Source organism: Corvus cornix, chromosome 1A, assembly GCF_000738735.6.
Source record: "Corvus cornix cornix isolate S_Up_H32 chromosome 1A, ASM73873v5, whole genome shotgun sequence".
NCBI classification, from domain to species: domain Eukaryota; kingdom Metazoa; phylum Chordata; class Aves; order Passeriformes; family Corvidae; genus Corvus; species Corvus cornix.
The window spans coordinates 60518199-60539056 of NC_047057.1; the positions used below are offsets into that span (position 1 = coordinate 60518199).

General features: G+C 42.6%; 1 protein-coding gene across 1 annotated transcript; it reads left to right on the forward strand.

Moving 5' to 3' along the window:
• Nucleotides 1-1232: 1232 nt before the first annotated feature.
• Nucleotides 1233-19911, forward strand: STK38L (serine/threonine kinase 38 like). Its single transcript, XM_010410329.4, has 13 exons — nt 1233-1377; nt 3137-3188; nt 4454-4576; nt 5117-5200; nt 6837-6960; nt 7520-7674; nt 8566-8668; nt 9283-9344; nt 10866-10983; nt 11150-11273; nt 13541-13636; nt 14522-14613; nt 15782-19911. Exons 1-13 carry the CDS (start codon nt 1244-1246, stop codon nt 15907-15909), a joined length of 1395 nt encoding a protein of 464 aa, XP_010408631.1. The 5' UTR covers nt 1233-1243; the 3' UTR covers nt 15910-19911.
• Nucleotides 19912-20858: the final 947 nt, after the last annotated feature.

The following is a 20858-nucleotide window of genomic DNA, read 5'->3' on the forward strand; positions in this document are numbered from 1 at the left end:
ATGGCTTCACACTGACAGAGAGTGGGTTTAGATTGGATATGAGGAAGAAATTCTTTACTCTGGAGTGGTGAGACCCTGGCACAGGTTGCCCAGAGAAGCTGTAGCTGCCCCTGGATCCCTGGCAGTGTCCAAGGCCAGGCTGGATGGGGCTCTGAGCAACCTGGGGTAGTGGAAGGTGTCCCTGCCCATGGCAGGGGATGGAACAAGATATTTGAGGTCCCTTCCAACCCAGGCCATTCCATGGTTCTGTGATGTGTACTTCTGTGTAATTTTCCAAAACTAACCTCTAAACAGCCTGACCAAATGAGATTGGGGCTGAGATGCTGCTCTTCGTGCTTTTCTTCCACGAGGCTCTGCTAAAGTGCCTCAGCCCACTTCCAGGCAGGGCATGAATCTTAGAACAAACTGTGCTGGTTTTTGGTTTTTTTTAATCTCCCCTGGCTTTCCTGGATCAGCTGCAGGGCACTCGGAGCTGCCCTGAGATGTCTTTTTCCAACATTAAAAAGTGTTGTTCCAGTACATCCAAATTCTTTGGGTTCAGGATGAAAGCTCTCAAGGAGAGCAGACTTTCTTCTTTCTTCTTTCTTTCTTCTTTCTTCCCAGTTTTTAGGTGCCCAGTGACCATGTACCTTAAGCCAAAAGTACCACCTGGACAGATGTAGTTTTGTGGAGCAGCTTTAAAATTCAAATATATTTGATGGTTATCTTTATCCTTGAAATAACTTTTCCTCTGGACTGGGGTTAGGGATTTGGTCCATTCACTGTCTCATTTTATCCCATCCTTTTTTTTAGCATCAAGAATTTTTGGAGTTTGAAATTGTCATAGAGTTGTGACAAGTCCAGCTCTGGGAGTTGCCTGATCCTTCCCCCTCCTTCCCCTTTTCCTTTTCCCTCCCCCAGGCTGGGCCCAGGTCTGCCAGAGGGACCTTTTCCTTATTTGTGGACAAGCACAGCTGGGTGAGCTGCCCAGAGCATGCAGTGCTCTTTGCTATGATTCACTCTTTGTTTTGCCAACATGTTATTTTTTAGAGAGTGGGTAGCACATCCCCCTGCTATCTTGGGATAATTTTATAAGGCAAGTTTTAATGGAGTTTCTTATATCTAAAGAACAGTGCCTTTACTATGAATTCTGGAGTGCCTAAGAATTTGGAGCTGGAGGGTGGGAAAGAGGAATATATATTTTTTAAATTTTCTTTTTGAAGTGAGTAATGATTTGACCTGCTCTGTTTCAGTACATGTTACCATGGCGATGACTGCAGGGACTACAACATCCTTTCCCATGAGTAACCACACCCGGGAGCGAGTGACGGTGGCCAAACTCACGCTGGAGAACTTCTACAGCAACCTAATCATACAGCACGAGGAGAGGGAAACCAGGTACTACCTCTGCTTCCTCTCACCCCTCTGCAGCTGTTCTTGGTGTTTGTTCAAGGGCACTTCAATCCACAGCAATGGGACAGCTCTGGGAAGTTTCTCTATATGTGGTGGCAGGGAGTGAATTCCTGGAGGGCACAGGCTGTCTTTGGAGGGACCTGTGAACATCCCAGTCCCTGAGTGATCAAGGACCTCCACGTCTGATGTTTTCATGCAATTTACCTCCTCAGAGTTACCTTGTAGAAACTGCTCTGTGCAGAGTCTTATTTTGCAGTACATGTGAGGTTTCCCCTTCCATGTGGGGTTGAGGACCTCTGATTCCTCTGCATGTGCCCCAGGGAATGAACTCTGCAGAGCTGCTGAGGGGTGGGACCTTGGTTTGGGGTAAGGCAGTGGCTTGTGGTGTCTGTTCCTTCTCTACACCATGGAGCTCATGCCAGGACTCCTAAACCCTGCAGGAGGGAGTGTATAGGAGATGGGGAACAGGACTGAGAGGTGTTTGATGGGGTGATGGGGCAAGGAAAGGAGGCAGAGAGCTGGTGTGGAAATCGGGGGAAGCAAAGAAATAAGGGGTTGATGCTGGAGGGTTTGAGAGGCTCTTGGGTGGGCAGGAAGACTTTTGGGAATAATGTAATCCTCATCTGTAAGTTCTGCTTGGGTGGTGCTGCCTGGTACTCCTTGCATGGGAGTATGTGATGGTCATCACCAGTCACCTTCTCCCAGCAGTGCCCAGTCCTGTCTCTGAGGTGGTTTAAGTGCCACTTGAATTAAGTGTCAAAGCACCAAGTGTTTGATTATAATGAATGTTGTGTTGGATTGTCATCATTGTGTGAAATTATCATTCCCCTGGTAATATGTTTTTAATTGAAGGGTTTTCAGTCAAGCAGCAGGGTTTCTCTCTTCATCATATTTAGTCATTATTCCATGTAATGGAGTTGCTTCTAGTTAGGAGAATAGACTGTCTATCAAGGGCCTTTAATTTAGAGGATCCTGCTGTACTTGCCAAAGTGCAGAGAGGCACCAGCAGCCTCCAAGCCTTTGAATTCTTGCCTGCTGCTGGGGGGTAACCAGCCTTCAGAAAGCTGCACCCTGGCAGCTATAAAGGAGCATCCTGTGGGTGGATAAAAAGGGGTCCTGCAGCCACACTGCCATGTGCTGACCACTGCCACCTGTGGGGTATTCCCAGGCTTTGCTCCCCACTCAGAGCCTCCCAGCCTGGCATGGCACCAGTGGAAGAGTTGGAGCTGTGAGCCCTGCCCTGGCCAGGACACTGGGAGGAGAGGTGGTGCATCCAGGGGAGTAGGGTTAGTTGGCATGGGAGGAAGGGGGGCAGGACCAGGTGTGTGACCAGGGGGAGGTGGTCACACAGAGGGGATGGAAGCTGGAGTGGACTGGGGTGTGGGAGATGGAGCTGAGATAGAAATGGTGAAAAAAACCCATTTTTATTGTAGTTTGTAATCCTAATTGATAAAAACAGCTTTAATTCAACAAGATGTAAACATTAAACATCCTTTTTCATGTATGTTTAATGCCTGATTCTGCAAATACATAAGCATGTGCTTAAATTTGCTTCTACATTTTCCACAGCTTTGTTCACAAATGAGTAACTGGGTGGAGTGGGGCTGTCTGCCTTCAGATTTCCATTTGAGGCAAATTCTTCAGTAACTGGAGTATGTGAAGCAAAGGTGTTGACTTGCTGTGGTGTTGTGTTTGGTTTTAATAAATAATAAAAGGTGCAATCCCCTATTTCTCCCCTTGGCAGGCAGAAGAAACTGGAAGTGGCTATGGAAGAGGAAGGCCTTGCAGATGAGGAGGTAAATACTGCTTTAAGTAACCTTACAAACTGCTTTGCTTTTGTCCCACTGCTTCAAGTGGGCATTTGAGGAGCTCACAGAAACATCAGCCATCATGACAGTAAGTTTTATTTTGTACATGAATGTTGCCCCTGTCAATAACCTGTTTATTAGGGAAGCTGGGAATATGCTTGACTGATACTTGCAAAGCTTTTCATGCTACCTGTAGTTCTTATAGCAACAGCAAGTATATAGCAAGCTTTTCAAATATTAAAATTGTTTGCTATTGTATTTGGCAAGAAAAAAAAAATGTGGCATGTGGTTAGAAGTGGGTAGAAAGCAAAATGCTGCACCAATTTTTCTTGATGTAAACAGTAAACCGTCACACTTTTGCTCCGTTTGGACACAGATGAGGAGGGATCTCAGTCTGGTTGCCATCTCTCAGAACTTTGGTCAATAAGTTGCTTTTCTGAGGCCCATTAACACCATGCCTGTCTTCAGGATAGGCTGGGAAATAAGTAGGAAGAGTGTCTCAGTCCTTTTTGAATTTTTGTGACTGCTGTAACTAGTGGGAAGTGGGAAAATGAGTGTGGGTGTGTATTGCCATCTTGTGGCTTTAAGGGATGTTGTAATCCCGGCACAGAGTCTGGCCGGTGCCTGATCGAGGCTCCTCCTTAGCAGTCTCTGAGATCTCAGCATTTTTGGGAGCAGCGTTTGTCTTCTCTCAGGGTGAATCCCGGTGACATTTTCATCAGATGAAATATATGATGGAATTGGGACAGATTTTTCTTTCAGAATTGAGTGCCTGCCTGCCATAAACCAAATGGACTTTGTTGTAGATCTGTAACCAGGAGCTCTGCTGCTTGCTAAGCTCCTTGTTGCCTGTCATCACTCTTTTTGGTGGGGTACAAGTTTCAGCTTTTATTGATCCTTCATGCTGCCCAAAATGAAGAGTCCTTGTCTCAGGCAGTGACTTTGGCCTTGGGACTGATACACTGTGGACCAGTATGATAGTTTTTCTTCATTATTTTTCCTTTTTTTTTTAATAACTAAGTAATAAAAATAAAATACCACCACCTACCAAGAAAAAAGGTGAAACTGTGCCTGAGGCTTCTATAGAAAAGACCATATTCGAGGATCATACTTGGAGAAATTCAGAAAGAAACGTAGAAGGAGAAGTTTTTCTCCTGTTGGGATTCCAGAGAAGAACTTCCCAGGAAGGGAGGGTGCATATCTTGACTCTCTACTGCCAAATGCTTGATGGATTCCTGTGTTTGTGTCCTCAGAAAAAGCTGCGCAGGTCACAGCACGCTCGCAAGGAAACGGAGTTCCTGCGGCTCAAGAGGACCAGGCTCGGCTTGGATGACTTCGAGTCTTTGAAAGTCATAGGAAGAGGAGCATTTGGGGAGGTTTGTGGCATTCTTGCTTGAACAGGAGATTGAAATGGGACCGACCACTGTAATGAAGCATTTTAATTCCAATTTAATGAATTGTTTTATTGCAGAACGGTATCTATTTGTGTCATTCTCCAAGCGTGATAAATGTAGTGATTAATCACATGCATTGATTTCCCAAGGCTTCTGGGAAGATGCTTAGTTTCCCATGGCTTCCCACACTGATGTTGCCCACATGGCCCTCTGAAATTACGGATTTGCAGTGGCACAGCTCCTCTTGATAAACCTCCTTTCTGCCCTGTGTAATATCAGTTATTTCTCCTCCTGAATTTTAACCTACACAGTCCAAGTTACCTGGAATTCACTGTGCCTGCTGACTTTTCCTCAAACAGTAACTGTTCCTCCCTAGTGTTAGTGTTGTACATGGTGCAGAATAATTCCTTTTTCAGTGTGTTTTTAATTTAACAAGAGACCTTTTCCATGCCTGGCAATTGGGAGCTGTCCAGTGGATTTCTGAGGCAGAAAAGACTGACTGGGCTCTCTCTCTCATTCAAGGTCCGCCTCGTTCAGAAGAAGGATACAGGTCACATTTATGCAATGAAGATACTGAGAAAAGCAGATATGCTGGAGAAAGAGCAGGTTTGTGATCTATAAGTCCCCTAAATTTCAAACTTACCCTGTCTAGAAAATATTTTCCACCTTTGAAAGCCCCTGTAATGGTCTGGCAGTCCAAAGGGTCTATGGCGTTGCTACCACAGCACAAAAGAAGCAGAAGTTAGGAAATAAGGTCATGTAACTGCATTTTAAAAAATACTTTATTTACAACCAATTTGCAATAGTGACAAAGATTTTATTTTTCTCCCCTTATCAACATGGAGCTGATAGTACTGAATCTGTAAAACTGCATTTCAAGGAAAATGCTTCTGGAAAAATAATCCTGTGCCAAAGTAAAAACAGAGGTATTTAATGCTTTCTGTTCAAGAAAGCCAGCAGAAATCACATTGTTCATCAGCTTTGTCTTCCTTGGATTTGCTTTATAGTTGGATCTAATCTTGTTGGGGGTTTATTTGCTTTGATTTTGTTTGGTTTGGTTTTTGCTTTTACTTTTTAGCTAACAATTCACTGTGAGGACACAGCAAGTACTTTAGCGCCACAAAGCAAAGAAATCAAGGGTGGGTGTCTCCATAGATAAAAGAGGACTTTTTTCATACTAGACCAAACTTTACCTATCATTTGCACATCATTTTCCTGCAGTAGTGGTACTTCTCATTTTCCTGGCACAGATTATTTTGTCTCCTGCAGCCCATGCCCTGAATTTAGGGAACCAGAGGAGCAGCATGGTGTGCAGAGCAGCCAGGATTTGTGTGGTGCTGCCCCCATTGCCGAACCTGATGTGGGAAGGAGTCTGAGCTTGTGCTCTACATTCAGTTTGGGACAGTGATCTTCCATGGAGAGTTTTTATCTGCTGGAATTTTCATTGCCTGGCTTGTTCCATGGAGAGCAAGAGGACACACACATAAAAAAAAGAAATCTAGTATTTTTTTTTCCAAGCGTGGCAGCACTGGGAGAAATCCTGGCTATTTTGAAGCAAAGTTTTCCTATTGTATTTTAGAGCTGCATTGAGGAGTGGAGGGTGGAAGGAAATACTTTCTAATGAGACTAAATAAAGGCAGATAAATCCCAGCTGGAGTGTCTCCTGCAGAGGGAGAACCTTTGTCCCATGCAGCCTTGTGACAAGATTCGGGTAAAGATGTTCCTCACCAGCAGAACTGGGGCAGAGATGCAGAAGACTGTTTGCTGCTTTTCCTACAGCTGTCAAGAAATATTTTTCCATGCATATGTCTTTAATTTTTCCTCCAGGATGAGGGTACATTGTAGTGAAAACACACACCCCTCCTCCAATCTCCATTATTCTTAATTTCCAGCAAATTATGGGGTAGCAGCTTTCCATATATTTTCCAAAGCCTTAGCTGGAACCAGCATATCCTGAGCAAGGTCAGATATTCCTGAACTCACTTGCACTTTTTCCACCAGCTCTGTCAGTTCTTTCTAACAAACAGAACCATCTTAACAAGCTGTGCTTTGTGTTTCTAGAGAAACCCTAGGATCTAGTAAAAAAGAATGGAAAATATGAGCATGGAAAGAGCTAGGAAAATAGTTCCTTGGCTAAAGGTCATGAAAAGATGCGGTGGAGCTAAGAGTGTAATGTGATGTTCTTTGTTGAAATATTTCAATATTTGTCCTTTAATAATAATAATTTAAAAAAAAATTTTAGGTGGCCCATATCAGAGCAGAAAGAGATATTTTGGTTGAAGCGGATGGAGCGTGGGTAGTGAAAATGTTTTACAGCTTCCAGGATAAAAGGAACCTTTACCTGATCATGGAGTTCTTACCTGGAGGTAAGCTGGGTGCTGTGGCATCAGGTGATAGAGGTACTTCTTCCTTAGCTTTTGTTGGCAGCTTTATAAAATGTTAGAAACAAACATGCTGTATAATTTGTGAAAATAAAAACGTTAACATGCTTTTAAGTGAAGTTCCAGTCATGTGACCATTCCTGATTTTTAGGAGAAGGAAAAAGGTTGTGAAGTGGTATTAAATAGACTTGAATTAAATAATTAATCTAATAGAAATTTCTGCTTTTTACAGCTGAAGCTATTAACAGTAAAATCGAAACAAAAGCCCTTGTTCAAACAGTTTGTGCAGTAAATTTAACGTGTGTAAAAATCAACTCTATTTTCCTGGGCTATTCAATTAAAATTCCTGTTTAGGATTTTCAACTAAAAAAGTAAGTTGGGTTTGTAGGTCCTTGCAGTAATAGTTTTATAATTAGTAACTATAAGGCTAGTTACAAGGTTAAATTTGGATTCTACTGGGGTTTCTTATAGTCTTGTGATTCACATCAGGCTTGTGATTTAAAATGTTCTGATCCCTAAGCTGTATTTTCTTCTCTTTGATGAGGTGACATGATGACCTTACTAATGAAGAAGGACACTCTATCAGAGGAGGAGACCCAGTTTTACATTTCTGAGACAGTGCTGGCCATCGATGCCATTCACCAGCTGGGATTTATCCACAGGGACATCAAGCCAGACAACCTCCTGCTGGATGCCAAGGCAAGTACTGGGCTCACCAACTGCTGGTGCTTCCAAGATCTCAGGCTGCACATCCTGCTGCTGAGCAGTGGGAGCCACCGGTGCCACCCCAGAGATTTAAACTGGCTGGAGGGAAGGCAGGGAATGGCCACTGTGTTTTCCTTGGAGAACACCAATATGCTTAAACAAAGCCAAATCCTACTGAAAAGCCTTTTAACTATTTAAGGCAAGGCTTTTAAGGGAGAAAACCTACTCAGGGTGACCAGATGCTCATATTCATACACATTAAAAGGTGATACTCTTCCTTTCATGCATCTTGAAGTAGCTATGGACAATTCAGACAATGCTAAATGTTCAATTTCTACAGTTACATTTATTTAATCACCCACTCACCTGTGGAAACTCCCTCAGTTAGACTGACCATTCTGGCCATGAAATGCACTCAGTAAGCATCACAGAATCATGGAATTATCTAGGTTGGAAAAGGTCTTTAAGATGATGGAGGCCAGGCATTATCACAGCATGCACAGGTCTGTCAGGTTTGATGGGTTCTATCTAGCACTGATGTCTGGGAACCTGATTAAAGCCAAGGTTACCATCAAAACAAAGCAAAGGAATTTTGTCCTGGAGGCTTTCTCAGTCGAAGTGGTGTCCAGCTCAAAACAAAAGCAGGGAAAGTAGCTGCCCTCAGCTGTTGGGAAATTGTCGGTATCACCATTCCTGGGAGGCCACAGCCTGCTGAAGAGAAAACAGACCCTTCCAGAACAGCAAGGTTCAGTCATTGCTTCTCTGCTTGTCCTGTGCCTGTCCATCATGGCCTGAGAGGGCATGTGCAGTGATTAAAAGTCTTTTTTTCCAAGCACTACCTATCTAAATAAGGGTTTCACATTCTCTGATGACTTTTTTTTTTAGGGTCATGTAAAGCTGTCTGATTTTGGGCTCTGCACAGGTTTAAAGAAAGCCCACAGAACAGAGTTCTACAGGAACCTCACACACAACCCACCAAGTGACTTCTGTGAGTATGAGCTGTCCTAGTTTAACATGTAAATGGTTTTGAGCTGCAGCTGTACATTGTACCTGTGTTTCTGCTGGGATAAGCAAGATGGGGCAGGCAGATTGCATTTAATTGGAAAACTGGAAATGCTTGTTCCCTGGGACATGGGAGCATTTCACAGGCAAGAAATTATGATTTCTGCAGTAATCATGCATTTTTGCACGTTCATACACAGATATGAATGCACATAATATAATGTATCTATATTTTAATGTGTTTTTCATAGTGCTAGTGAAGTTACAGAACTGCTCTTTCAGGAGGGACATGGGTTTCATGTGCCAAAAGACTGAAGTCAGTGACTTCAGTCTCATGAATCTTTTCAGAAGCTGATCTAAAAATTTTAGCAAGTTCCAATTTAGAATTGCTGATGAGGTGTCCTACTTACATGAGTTTCAGCTGTGCATTGGACAGTAGTTGTTCTCATGTTCCCATTTTCAGTTATAATCAAGTATTTCTTTCCAGACTAAAGGATTCTAAATATACAAAATAGTTATTTAAAACTGGAACCCTATAAATGTTTTTTCTCTTCATTCTCACAAATGCAATTGTTATTTAATAACTATTTTGTAAATTAGCATTTCAGAATATGAACTCAAAGAGGAAAGCAGAAACATGGAAGAAGAACAGGCGACAGCTGGTGAGTTAATTAAATAATGTATAATTTTTGTTTTGCTTTTAAACTATTTACACAAAATGTTAAACTAAAACTCGGTGCTAGTGTTCCTGGTTCTTAAAACCTGCAAGGCCCTCATATGTCACTCTCTACAAGCTCCCAAAATCACAAATAACTCAAAAGAAGGGGGTCCAGGTTGGAATAGCAAGACCCTGCTCTTCTCTATGCCTTTGTTTCCTTGTGAGCACGTGGCCCAAGACCTCAGGTGTCAGCAGCCACGTGGCCAAGGTGTGTCTGGAGCTCTCTGCAGCACTGACCTGGTGTGGGCAATGTGGACTCCTGGCTCTGATTCCTGCAGCTTGGTCACAAGCAGATGTGTGGCTGCGGGATTCCTTTCTAGAGAATTGTGGGGAATTCCCATTCTGCTCAATGGGAACGTGGTGGAAAGGCTGTGGGAGGGTGTTGGCACTGGAGTGCTCCAGCCTGGGTTTGTGATGAGGAGTGGTCATGTAATAGGGGAAGTTGTGGCATGAAGTGAACCAAAGCAAAGTGTCTGTCAGCCATGGGATTTCAGACTTTCATCCCTGCCCATGATTTTCACCAAAAAAACCTCAGCTGTCAAATTTTGGAACCTTTTATTTTTCCACACTCTTTTTAAAAAGTCATCTACTGCAGTATTCCTAAAAACCTTCAGGGTTGTCTCTTCTTTCCTCATGAGACATGAGATTACGTTGCAACCACCACACTGCCTCATGGGGCTGTATTTCACAGCCTTATTCCAGCCTGGAATTAGATCCCTGAAAAGACACTTTCTCAAGTCCAGTGAAGGCTGATGTGGCAGAACTGTGTGGTGAAGAACAGTCCCACAGAGACAGTGAAAGGCCAGAATGACAATTTGCATCAACACTGTTGGAAAAGGAGCCACGTTTTCACTTTTCCGTTGGTTCAATCCTAAATGTCTCGGGTCTGTTCAATCCAACAAAGTGTTTCTTTATGGTCAGACAAATGAAAGTAAAGTATTTTTGTGGGAAAACTGCTTTTGGAGGATTTTTTTTGGTCTTGAGGGGGTTTTTTTGTCAGGTTTTGTTTTTTTTTCTCTCCCTCCTGCCCCATGGAAGATTTTTCACCAGTTAAGAGAAATTCCCAATACCCAGCTTGTGTATCGTGTGTGTCACACCTGGGAATCTACCACTGATTATGCCTTTAAAAGTAAACAAAGACCACAACAATAGAACTTCTTGGGTATTTTTGTAAAGCAGCTACCTGAAACTTTAGCTAAGAGGACCTTCTGATATTGCAGTTGCAATATTCTATGGTTTCATCACGTTAAAGAGGATGATTTCCATTTATTTTCGAGGTTCTCTCTGTTTATTATAAAAGAATTATAAAAGAATAATATTATTGGGATTTTAGTTCCTGTGAATTCTCTAATTAATTCTTGCTCACCTAAACAGCAAGATCCTGTATGTGAATCCCCAGGAAAAGGTACTGCAAAGTGTAAACCCACAGTATTTATCTTTTAAAGAGATTATACTTGTTTTCCAGGCATATTCTACTGTTGGAACCCCAGACTATATTGCTCCAGAAGTGTTTATGCAGACTGGGTACAACAAGCTGTGTGACTGGTGGTCCTTGGGAGTGATTATGTATGAAATGCTAATAGGTATGTGAAAAACCCCAGCTTAAGAGTTGTTCAAAGGTAACAGGGTCCATTTGTTAGAAGAGAAAACCTCTGGCTAATATTTGTTAGGTTTGGGAGCCCCAGTGACAAAAGCAGAGGTCACTGCTCTTCTGGGAAAAGTTTATGAATTTTTTATTTGTTTGTGCAGGGTATCCACCTTTCTGCTCAGAAACGCCACAAGAGACTTACAGGAAAGTTATGAACTGGAAAGAAACGTTGGTATTTCCTCCAGAGGTGCCCATTTCAGAGAAAGCAAAGGATTTAATTCTAAGGTCAGTAAGAAAAACCCAATTCTGGCCTCTTGCCCAGCCAGGGTCCTCTTCCATCGGGGTAAATTCCTGTTCTGTGTGAAGGAAGCTTTATGTTGGAGGGAAGGCTGGTTTCTTCTGTCACCATCCTTGATGGATTTTTTTAAGTCTTTTTCTCTTTGCCATTTGTTTAACATGAAGAAATAAGCTGGAATGATCTTGATTTGTACCATGGTATAAGGAGAAAGAGAGCAGACCAAAAATAAAGTGATTAACACAGAATTTTTCTCTTCTCAAAGGGGGCAAGAAAATAACCACTCACCAGCATTTAATGCACTGAACAGAAATCTTTGGATGTTTTGGATTTACTCATTTCTTTCAAAATCCCAGTTTTTAATTTGCATTGAGGTTTTTGTGAGGGTTTTGGTGCCAAGGTCAGGCAGAAATGCTCTCTTGTCCTGGGAGGGTTTAGGGGGCACACTGGTTTTGGGTTTGATATTTTTTCCTTTTTTTCCTTTTCAAAGCTGATGTTATAGCCTTATACAGTTTTGTTACAGGCAAAAAGGGGAATGCTTCACAAAACTAGAATTTATTATTAGTTCAAGCAGTGCTCCAGTAACCTACAAAAACATAACAAATACAAGAAACAGTTACCCTGCCTCCAGTTAGTGATACTAACTGCTCAAATAATTCAATTGTTGCTAACCCTCATGAATAAGTTTGTGTAAAACAGTTATATTGCATTTTCGGTGTCTATTTCTCTAGTGTTCTGCTCAACCTTCCTTGTCAGCATCCCAAGTTCTCTGCTGCACAGAGTACAGCATTACTGCTGAGTATTTCTTCTTCCTCAATCCTGGCTGTGTTTGGGGAATTTTTAGAGATTTCAGTGTATTTGTTAGCATGTCTTGCTCATGCATCTACTTACGTGGCTACTTGAATTTATCAGTTTGTCTCCACAAGGAGAAGGGTTAAAATTGGGGCAAAACATCTTAGTTATAGGTAATCTACTAAAATGAGGTCAAAACAGGTTGGACAACAACCACCTGGGCATTTTGGGTACTTTGTCCATTACAGCTTGTACAAGTTGGACAATGTGTGTTTTGGCTTAAAGGGAGATGCAGACAAAGTTAAAGGTATTTGTTATGGATACAGATAAATCCAAACTAAAATAAGCTCAGGTTCAGACAGAGCCTGACAAATCCTGTGGCTGCTCTGGCTGGGTGTTGTTACAGGGTTTGAGGTCTGCTGTTAGTCCTTGGGCACCACCCAGCCTACTGGGCTGCAATACAAATACAGGCAGGTTTTCTTCCCCAGTGACACCCAACTACAAGCAAAAGAACTTTAATTTATCATTGGAGACAGTTTATAGCCTAACCTGCTGTGCTACACATGCAGAAGATGGCTGGGATTTAATGAATTTCTGAGCAAATGCTGGTATTCCCATCTCCTGGCTGAGATACTTGAGAGGCTTTTCCAGCCAGTTCAGCATCAGTCCAGAGGAGAAGGGTCAGCCTCTGCTGTTCCCTGGAACAAATCCCTGAGGTCACTGAGTTGCTGTCAGAGAGCTTCCACCTCCCTATTTTCGTTCTTTAGGACTTTAGGCTTTTCCTGTCTGGCCTGCTCGAACAGGTAACAGTCCCCCTCTCACCAATCCTGTCTCTGTCTCCAATTTCACCTTTTTCTTCCTGCTATTTCACGGCTGCTTCTCATAAACTGACCATTTCTTCTGGGGTCTGAGCTGAGGTTGTGCAGCAGGGCTGTATCAGAACAGGTCCCCGGGTCTTTGCACCACCTGCACCTCTGAGGAGAGGGAAGGGGGAGAATAGGGCCATGGCATGTTTGGAATGGGCTGGCTCACTGGGATCCAAAATATGGCAACAGAGAGCAGTCCTGATTTATTAAGTACATCCATTCTTCTTTGTTTGACTTTGAAACATGGATGTTTAAGTAGTTGAGAACATGCAGAGGAGTTCTCAGTGGTAAGGATTTAAGCCTCCATTCCAAACTGATCTTACTAGAACATGCAGCAACTTTTCACAAACCTGGAAAATGGGGATGCAGCAGTTTAGAAAAGGTGTTAGTCATTGGCATCATCAAAGCTTTTTGTTTTGGGATTTAACAATGTTCTGCTTCTGGTATTTCCCTTCTCTCCTAGATGCAATGGGCTGCTTTGAGGTTACCCCAAGTGGTGGGGAACAATTGAAAGAACTTCTTGAAATTCTTGAGACTGGATACTGTTGCTTCTGTCTGAATTCATCATAACATTCCCTTTGTTTTTTCTCCTTTTCCAGGTTTTGTATCGACTCAGAAAATAGAATTGGTAGCAATGGAGTAGAGGAAATAAAAAGTCATCCATTTTTTGAAGGAGTAGACTGGGGACATATCAGGTACGTATATACACACGTTTTACAGGGAGAATAAAAGCCATGAAAGCAAGAATTTCATGAAATACGATGTCAAAGACAATTATTTCCAATTTATCTTTCATTTTGAAAGGCAGCTACTTGCAGTAGGTGGGTGACACTGAAGGTTTTCAGGCCTTGCTGACATTCATAGAAATGATCCGAGTTTAACTGTCTTGAGATACCTCAGATTGCTCCAGACTGCCCAGAACATAAAGAAATTGTTGTAGGGTGGCTGTGGATTTAATTGTAAGTGTAGTAATTAGAACTGTGATGAGTTTACAGGTGTAATTCACTGCCTTTCCCACAGTGCTCTGTCCCAGTGTGAATGTTTTGGGGGGACAGATTCCTTGGGCAGTTTCAAAAGCCACCTTAAAAGGGCTCCCTGACTGTGGAGCTGCTAAAGCAGAGCCAGTGTGGTTTGGGAGAGAGATGCTGAGTGTCACAAAGAGGAGCTGCAGTCCAAAGGTTTTGGATGAGGTCCAGGCTGATGAGCATTGGAATTATAAAGCTCTGGCTGCAAGTGCAATCCTGCTGGGCTGTGTTTGTGAAACAGAGTAATCACAATGGTGGCTGGTGACAACATCGCGGTGATGGCTGTGTGGCAGATAAGTGTGGAATGTTCTCTCCCTTAATGGGAAAATGATGTTTGCCCCAAGCCTGCCAGGAAGACACCAATAGGGACAGGGAACCAAACAATCTCCCCATGGTGTCAGCAAACAGCAGAGTCAGATTCATCTGTGATGCACTCAGTGGAACCCTTGTGCTCTGCATTAAAGGAAGTTGTAAGTGTAAAAAGCTAAGTTAAAGCTGGAACTTAATGTCTCATTTCCCAATATTCACTCTTCTGGCATTTATCTTTATTTGCAGGGAAAGACCAGCTGCAATCCCTATAGAAATCAAGAGTATTGATGATACTTCCAACTTTGATGAATTTCCTGAATCAGACATTTTACAGCCAGGTGAGACTGCCATTGTAAATTCCAAATTTCCATCTGGGACATGCCAGAATACTCCACAGATACCTTTGTTGTTGTTTATATTCATTTTTCTGATGCCCTCATCAAGTTAGTCTCTAGATCAAGTCTCTATGTTTTCTTTGAAATATGAGTGTAAACCTGTGATCTCTCATAGCTGCAAAGCCCAGAGATTTTAAGAGTCAAAGCCATTGGTAAAAACAGTTTGCACAGGTAGTGAGCACAGAAAGCAGTGGAGTTTTCTGCCAGGCAGTCTGTCTAACCAGATTCTGGTAAAACATCATGCACTGATTTGCTTTTCATCTTCAATGACTTTCGAGGTTTGTGCCAAACATAATTGTTGAGATACTGTGGGTGAGAATTTTCAGACAGTTGATTACCTAACACAGTAATTCATGAACCTGAGTGGCTCTGTAAATCACTTCAGGGTTTTTTTTAAATTGTTGATTTCTCTTGGCAAGTTGTAGGAAATTTTCATATGTAAAGGGCTTGGTTCTCTGACATACAAACAGTCCCAGGTCGCATTGTTTCAGTTACTTGAAGATTGGCAGATGTTTAACAGTGATTAATTGCTGTCTGCTAAGTGTAGTTGTGTTACCAGCCATAAGAATTATCCAAAAGCTGTTGGTTATTTCTTTTCTGAAATGGCTTTTATGTAATGGTGAGGAAGTTTGTCCTTTTGGTGCAAAGCAACTCATCTCCAGTGCCTAAGCTGGTTAAGCCCATATTTGCATAATGCCAAGAACATCTGTATTATCTTGGCATTTCAGACCCACTGAAAACAGTACTGTACATGTAGATAAAAATCAGAACATCAGAAATGTCAAGGGGTTTGTAATTGTGTATTCTATGGGTGTGTTAGGGGCTTCTGTCAAGGTATGGAAGCCTGATAAAGTGTGTAGATGTAATAAAAAGAAAGCAAAACAACCCCCCCTACCCCCACCTTTTTCTGCTTCAGAGTTCTATCCTGAAATTGTAACTCAGACCATTGACAAAAGGCAACTGACCTGATTAGAAACACGATTTCTTCCAGGAGTTTCTGCTGACTAAGGAAATACGAGCTCAGAGCTGTTTAGCTCTGTGAAAAGTCCTCTCAGAAGCAGCCTGGGTTTAACTGTTTTAATGTGTGTTTGCTTTTGTTTCTGAATTCTAGTGCCAAACGCGACGGAACCTGACTACAAGTCCAAAGACTGGGTTTTCCTCAATTACACCTACAAGAGGTTTGAAGGGCTCACCCAGCGTGGCTCCATCCCTTCCTACATGAAAGCTGGGAAGTTGTGAAACAGAACACAACCCCCCAAAGGAAATTGCAAACACAAACCTCAGGTAGCTGCATCACCAGGCCCACTTGGCATTAGTTATCAACACATCGACTCTGGTGCGCATCGATTTCACACAGAAATTCTACAGGATTAGGATTTCTAAGACTACTACAGGAATTAGTTGGCAGTGCCAGCTGGCTTTTTTTTTTTTTTTTTTTTTTTTCTTTCCTTTCTTTTTTTTTTTTAATATTTGAATATTTTTGTTAACTTTATTATACAAAGGTACTGGAATAAAAGGAACGTGCATCCCTTTTCCTGCACTGCCTACGTGTGGATAACGGTTAATTATGCCTCTCTGTACTGTGGCTTTGTTTGTACTGTAAACCATCTAATCCACCCAGGAGGGAAACATATCATTTGATTGTTGTACTGCTCACCTGGTGGGGGTTAGATATGCAGTATAAAAAAACTGTCCACATTTGCAAACCTCTCTGAGCAGTTGCTCAGGGGTGTTCCATTTGTGGTCTGCAGATCCCCCATGACTGTAGCACATGGAATTATTTTAAATAGCAGTGTCCTCTGGGCCTCCTTGTGTCCTGTGTGCCCTCTCTTGCCCCCAGTGCAGGATTTTACCAGCCCTTTATCGTCATCCCTTTTGTCCCTTTTCCCACAGTGTGTGGCAGTGAGGCAGTCCCTGTGATCTGTTTAGTGGTTTTTCTGCTTTAAATGATAGTTGGCAGTATTGCTGTTTGAGGTGATGATGCCTGCTGGTAATTTCAGAAGAAAAAAGGAATCTGAATAAAAATTATCAGTATTTTTAGCAGAAGGGAAACATTCTGATACGAAGTTTTGAGGAGATGGCAGAGTTTCCAAGACTGCATTCCTGCCTCTGCTCTAAAGCAGATAATCTTTGAGCTGCTCATAATTCAAACATCCTCTTTTCTCTCTGCAAAATGTGTTCTAGAGCAGTGATCAGATTGGTGCTTTTTGGTTTTTTTCCTCCCTGAGCAGCTGCAGGCAGAAGGGATCCTGCTCTAACCTCTTCTCTCCGGAACAGCAGCCTCTGCTCACGTAGAGGAAACGGAGTGTCCCACTAGACTCAGACTCTCCAGTGGGCTCCTTTTCTTCCAGTATCTCCACCTGGCATGGCCATGGGATTACAAGGGATCAGCTGAGCCTGCAGCCCAATTTCCAGGGACCACCTAAATGTTCTTGTGGCCAGTCTGCAGGATGGTGACAACCTGGCAGTTGAGCCAGGTCTCCTTCCTCTGGGCAGAGGAAACAGAAGCAGAAATACCTCCATGAAATACCTCCATGTGCAGGCTCTGCTTTTGTTCATCAGCCCAGCAGCAGTTCAGGACTGACTTGCACTCCCTGAACAGTTTGCAGTTATCTGGTCACTGGTGACTTTCTCTGCCTCACAGCTTTCTCACTCACAGCTTATCTGCAGGGCTTTGAATCTGTCACAGTACAGCAGAGATCTCTGCTGTCATTTTCTCGTCAAAAGAGCTGTACAGCAATGAACAATTCTCCAGCAGCTGAACAAGCAGAGTCACTGTTGCTGTCTCCCTCCTCTGAGCACCAGTGAAAGGCACCCTAAAACGTCTGCAGCCCCCTCCAAGTGGAGCACAGGATGTTTTGGCATACAGTAGGAAAGATTCCACTGGACAGGCTTTTGCAGCAATATGGAAGCTACTGTTATAAAGCTGTTAGAGAAATATTTATTGCTGTTAGGCACTGTGGTATCAGCTGTTCTGAATTATTTGTATGCTCTGAAAAACACAGTGGGATGTTCATCTGCTGCATAAGAGCCCATTTGCCTGCCAGATTTCTGTGCATCAGTGCCTGTGATGTGCAGGAAGTCTTCCCTGATCCAGCCAGGTTCCCTGATCCTGCCTTTCCTCCATGGTTTTGTTTCCCTTCAAGCATCTAATAACTGTTATTTATACCAAACAGTTTCAGTCTTCAGCTTCTCAAAGAGGAGTAGCCAGTGCCTCAGGGCTGTCCAGTGTTACACCAGAGCAAAGCTAAGCTGAACTTCTGCCTGAATGCTGGACTGAGGTGGGAACAGCTCCTTGATCTCCCAGGTTTGCTTCCCAGACTTTACACTAATTAACATCCCTGTACTGCTGCTGGGGCAAGGTCCTTAAAAATTCTCCAGTGTTGTTATTAGCCTTGTCAGTGTGGTGAGGCTCAACCTGTTGCCATCCAAAGGCTGTACAAAAACAATAACTCACTTAAATCCACCTTTCAGACATCGTTCTGCGAGTGCCCCAGCAGCTCCTGAGGCTTCTCAGGAAAGGAAATGCCTTTCCTAAGGCCTTGACTCCAAGACAGGGAAGCTCAGGCAGAAAAAAAATCCTGAGATGCAAACTTGGCCTCAAAAGACACTGCTATTCAAAACAATTTTCATTGGTTTTAATTTCCAGTCTCATCCATGGGGCACCGTGTGCACTGGAATTGGAATTCCTGCAAAAACCACCTTTCAGAAGAGCACAGTAACCCCATTAACGTGACCTACAAAGAAGTCTTTGCTCAAACTTGTTGAGACAAGTTCAGTTTCATGGAAACTGCAAATGTGCAGTGATACTGGTGATTTTTTTTTCCTGTGGGGCTTAGGGGAGGGCAGAGAAATACACACTTAATTTAAAGCTATCAAACAATTACGTCTGTACATACTCACTGGTTTACAAACTCGGGAAAAAGCTCAACCCTTCTATTTGCAACACTAAGGATAATACTCATTTAAAACTGCAGATGATTAATCATATCAGTGCTCACATAGGAGCTATATCCATAAGGAAACAACAGCCTGCAGCCTATCTAGCATAAACTCCTGTATTGTGGTAGTTGACTTTTTAAAATTTTTTTGTAAACATAGCGTTATTTTAATCAGTAAGTCAAGTTAAACAATATTAACTACTGCTTTTAGGATGATAGGGGTTTTTTTTAAAGGTGAAACTGTGACACTGTAATGGATTAAAGAGAACAGCAGGTTAATCTACACTGGCTTTCAAAAAAAAAAAAAAAGGAAGTGCAACATATCTTTAGTTTTGTTATTTCTGTCTGATTCCTTTGGATGGTTGTGTGTTTTCCTTTGGCAATGTTTGTCACTGTGCCATTTATTTTTCTTATTCTTGGAGTACCAAAGATCCTGAAATGGCTTGATGATTGCAACCATGTGAAAATTTATTTTCTGGAAGTATGTTTTGTTAAGCTTTTGTTAAAATGTGGAATTGTGTATGCAAATTGTTATCAGAGGTTTGCTGGGACGTTTACCTATTCCAGCAGGGGAAACTTGAGTGCATCGATGGAAGTGGAGAGCCTGAATCCAAATTCTGGATCAGAATTCCCTGAAAGTGGGGAGGAAGCTTGGATTGGGAACTGCAGCTGAGCTTTCGCACTTCATTCCATCTCCAGTCAGCGTGAGTGAGTGGCCTTAGGTACAGGACATCAGCAGAGGTTGTCTTGTGTGCAGAAGGAGTTAAAAAAAAAATTGCCAGCATTCAGAAATCAAATCTTGTTGATACTGCATTTGCACTGTTCAATTTGCCTTGCTGGAGAGTTATAGAAGTGTTATTTTTATAGGTCAATTGTTCCCCACCTGAGCCGTTGGAGACAGTCTGGGATAAGGGCACCTGCTGGGGGGAGATCAGCTGGGGGCACCAGGAATGGGCACCAGGAATGGCACACAGCTCTGCTGTCATCTCCTTCCCTAGGGCTGACATTCCTCCTGTGCCCAGCAAGCAGGGAATGCTGCAGCCTAGCCCAGGTAATGCTTAGGAAGTGCTCTCACTTTCTCAATAACAAGAGCAATTACAGGCGTTGTAACACACCGTACCTTGTCCTTTTACTGTTGGGATCTCACAGCAGCTCGTTCTTGGAGTCAAAATGGCAACTGCTATATTTTTCCTAGACTGTTTCATTAGTTGTGGTTGGGAAAGATACATAGAAGCATTATAAAAATTTATATGAGGCTTTTTACAGCATTTGAAAATAAAAGTAGCATTCTTTTTGTAAAGTCGCAGTTTTTGTTTCTTTCACCCCGGTGTACTGGATTTCTCTTCCAGAATGGGAGGCATCTAAGGAATTGAGATCCTATTTTGTGGATTCTCATCTTGAATTCCACAGACAATTAAACACCCCAGTGTTGTTACACTCAATCAGAAAGCAGAGAAAGCAAATACTGTTTGACTTGTCCCACCTGCAGTCACGTGAAGAAGCTACTTCTCAAATGGTTACTGATCTCCAGAGTCTTACCTTCCCCATAGGCTGTAATTTATCCAGGAAAGGCTTCCACAGGCACTTGTGTCCTTTGATCCACTATAGAAACCTTTCTGTCCTACTGTTCCACTTTCCCTGCCAAGTTCAGAGCGGCAGCAGCAGATTGCAGTGAAAATTGTGTAAAAAAATGATCAGAGTGGAGCAGCTGAAGGCCAAGAGAAGTGAGTAGCCACTGCCTGGCCTTGTCTGGAGCCCTCCTGAGAAGAACAAGGGGCATCCCTCCTTCCAGTCCAGAATTCCTGCTCTCAGTAAAGGTAAAAATACAACAGAATTTTGCAAGTTCTGTTTAATGGGATCACCCTTTTCTTCCCTTAACTGTGCCTGATTGTATGGCAGAGCTACACATCATAAGGAAATACAAGTTTAGTTCTTTACCTCCTTGTGTTTCCAAATCAGGTATTCCTCAGAAAAAGCACTTGAATGGAAAATATGAAGGCTATGCCTTCAGCATGAGTAAATCTCTTTTAAAATGTGATCTTAATTTAGGGTTTATAAGACATACTGCAAACGTCTACATTTTTCATTTCTTTGTTCTTCTACAAAGTGTGCCTGGTACCTAAGCAAAGCAATTATGCTTTGGGCAATAAAAGGCTTTTTCTGACAAACTTCCTAAGGAAGGAGAAGGGGAGGAGTATCCAAACAGTCTGTCTTGGGAGTGAGGACGATAGTGGCTCCCAGCTCTGG

Excerpts from the sequence above, each read along its gene's own strand:
- STK38L (XM_010410329.4), top strand. The coding sequence starts at position 1,244 with ATGGCGATGACTGCAGGGACTACAACATCCTTTCCCATGAGTAACCAC. Across the intron at positions 4,577-5,116 it reads GAAGAGGAGCATTTGGGGAG|GTCCGCCTCGTTCAGAAGAA; the intron begins GTTTGTGGCATT and ends CTCTCATTCAAG. Across the intron at positions 13,637-14,521 it reads GTAGACTGGGGACATATCAG|GGAAAGACCAGCTGCAATCC; the intron begins GTACGTATATAC and ends CTTTATTTGCAG.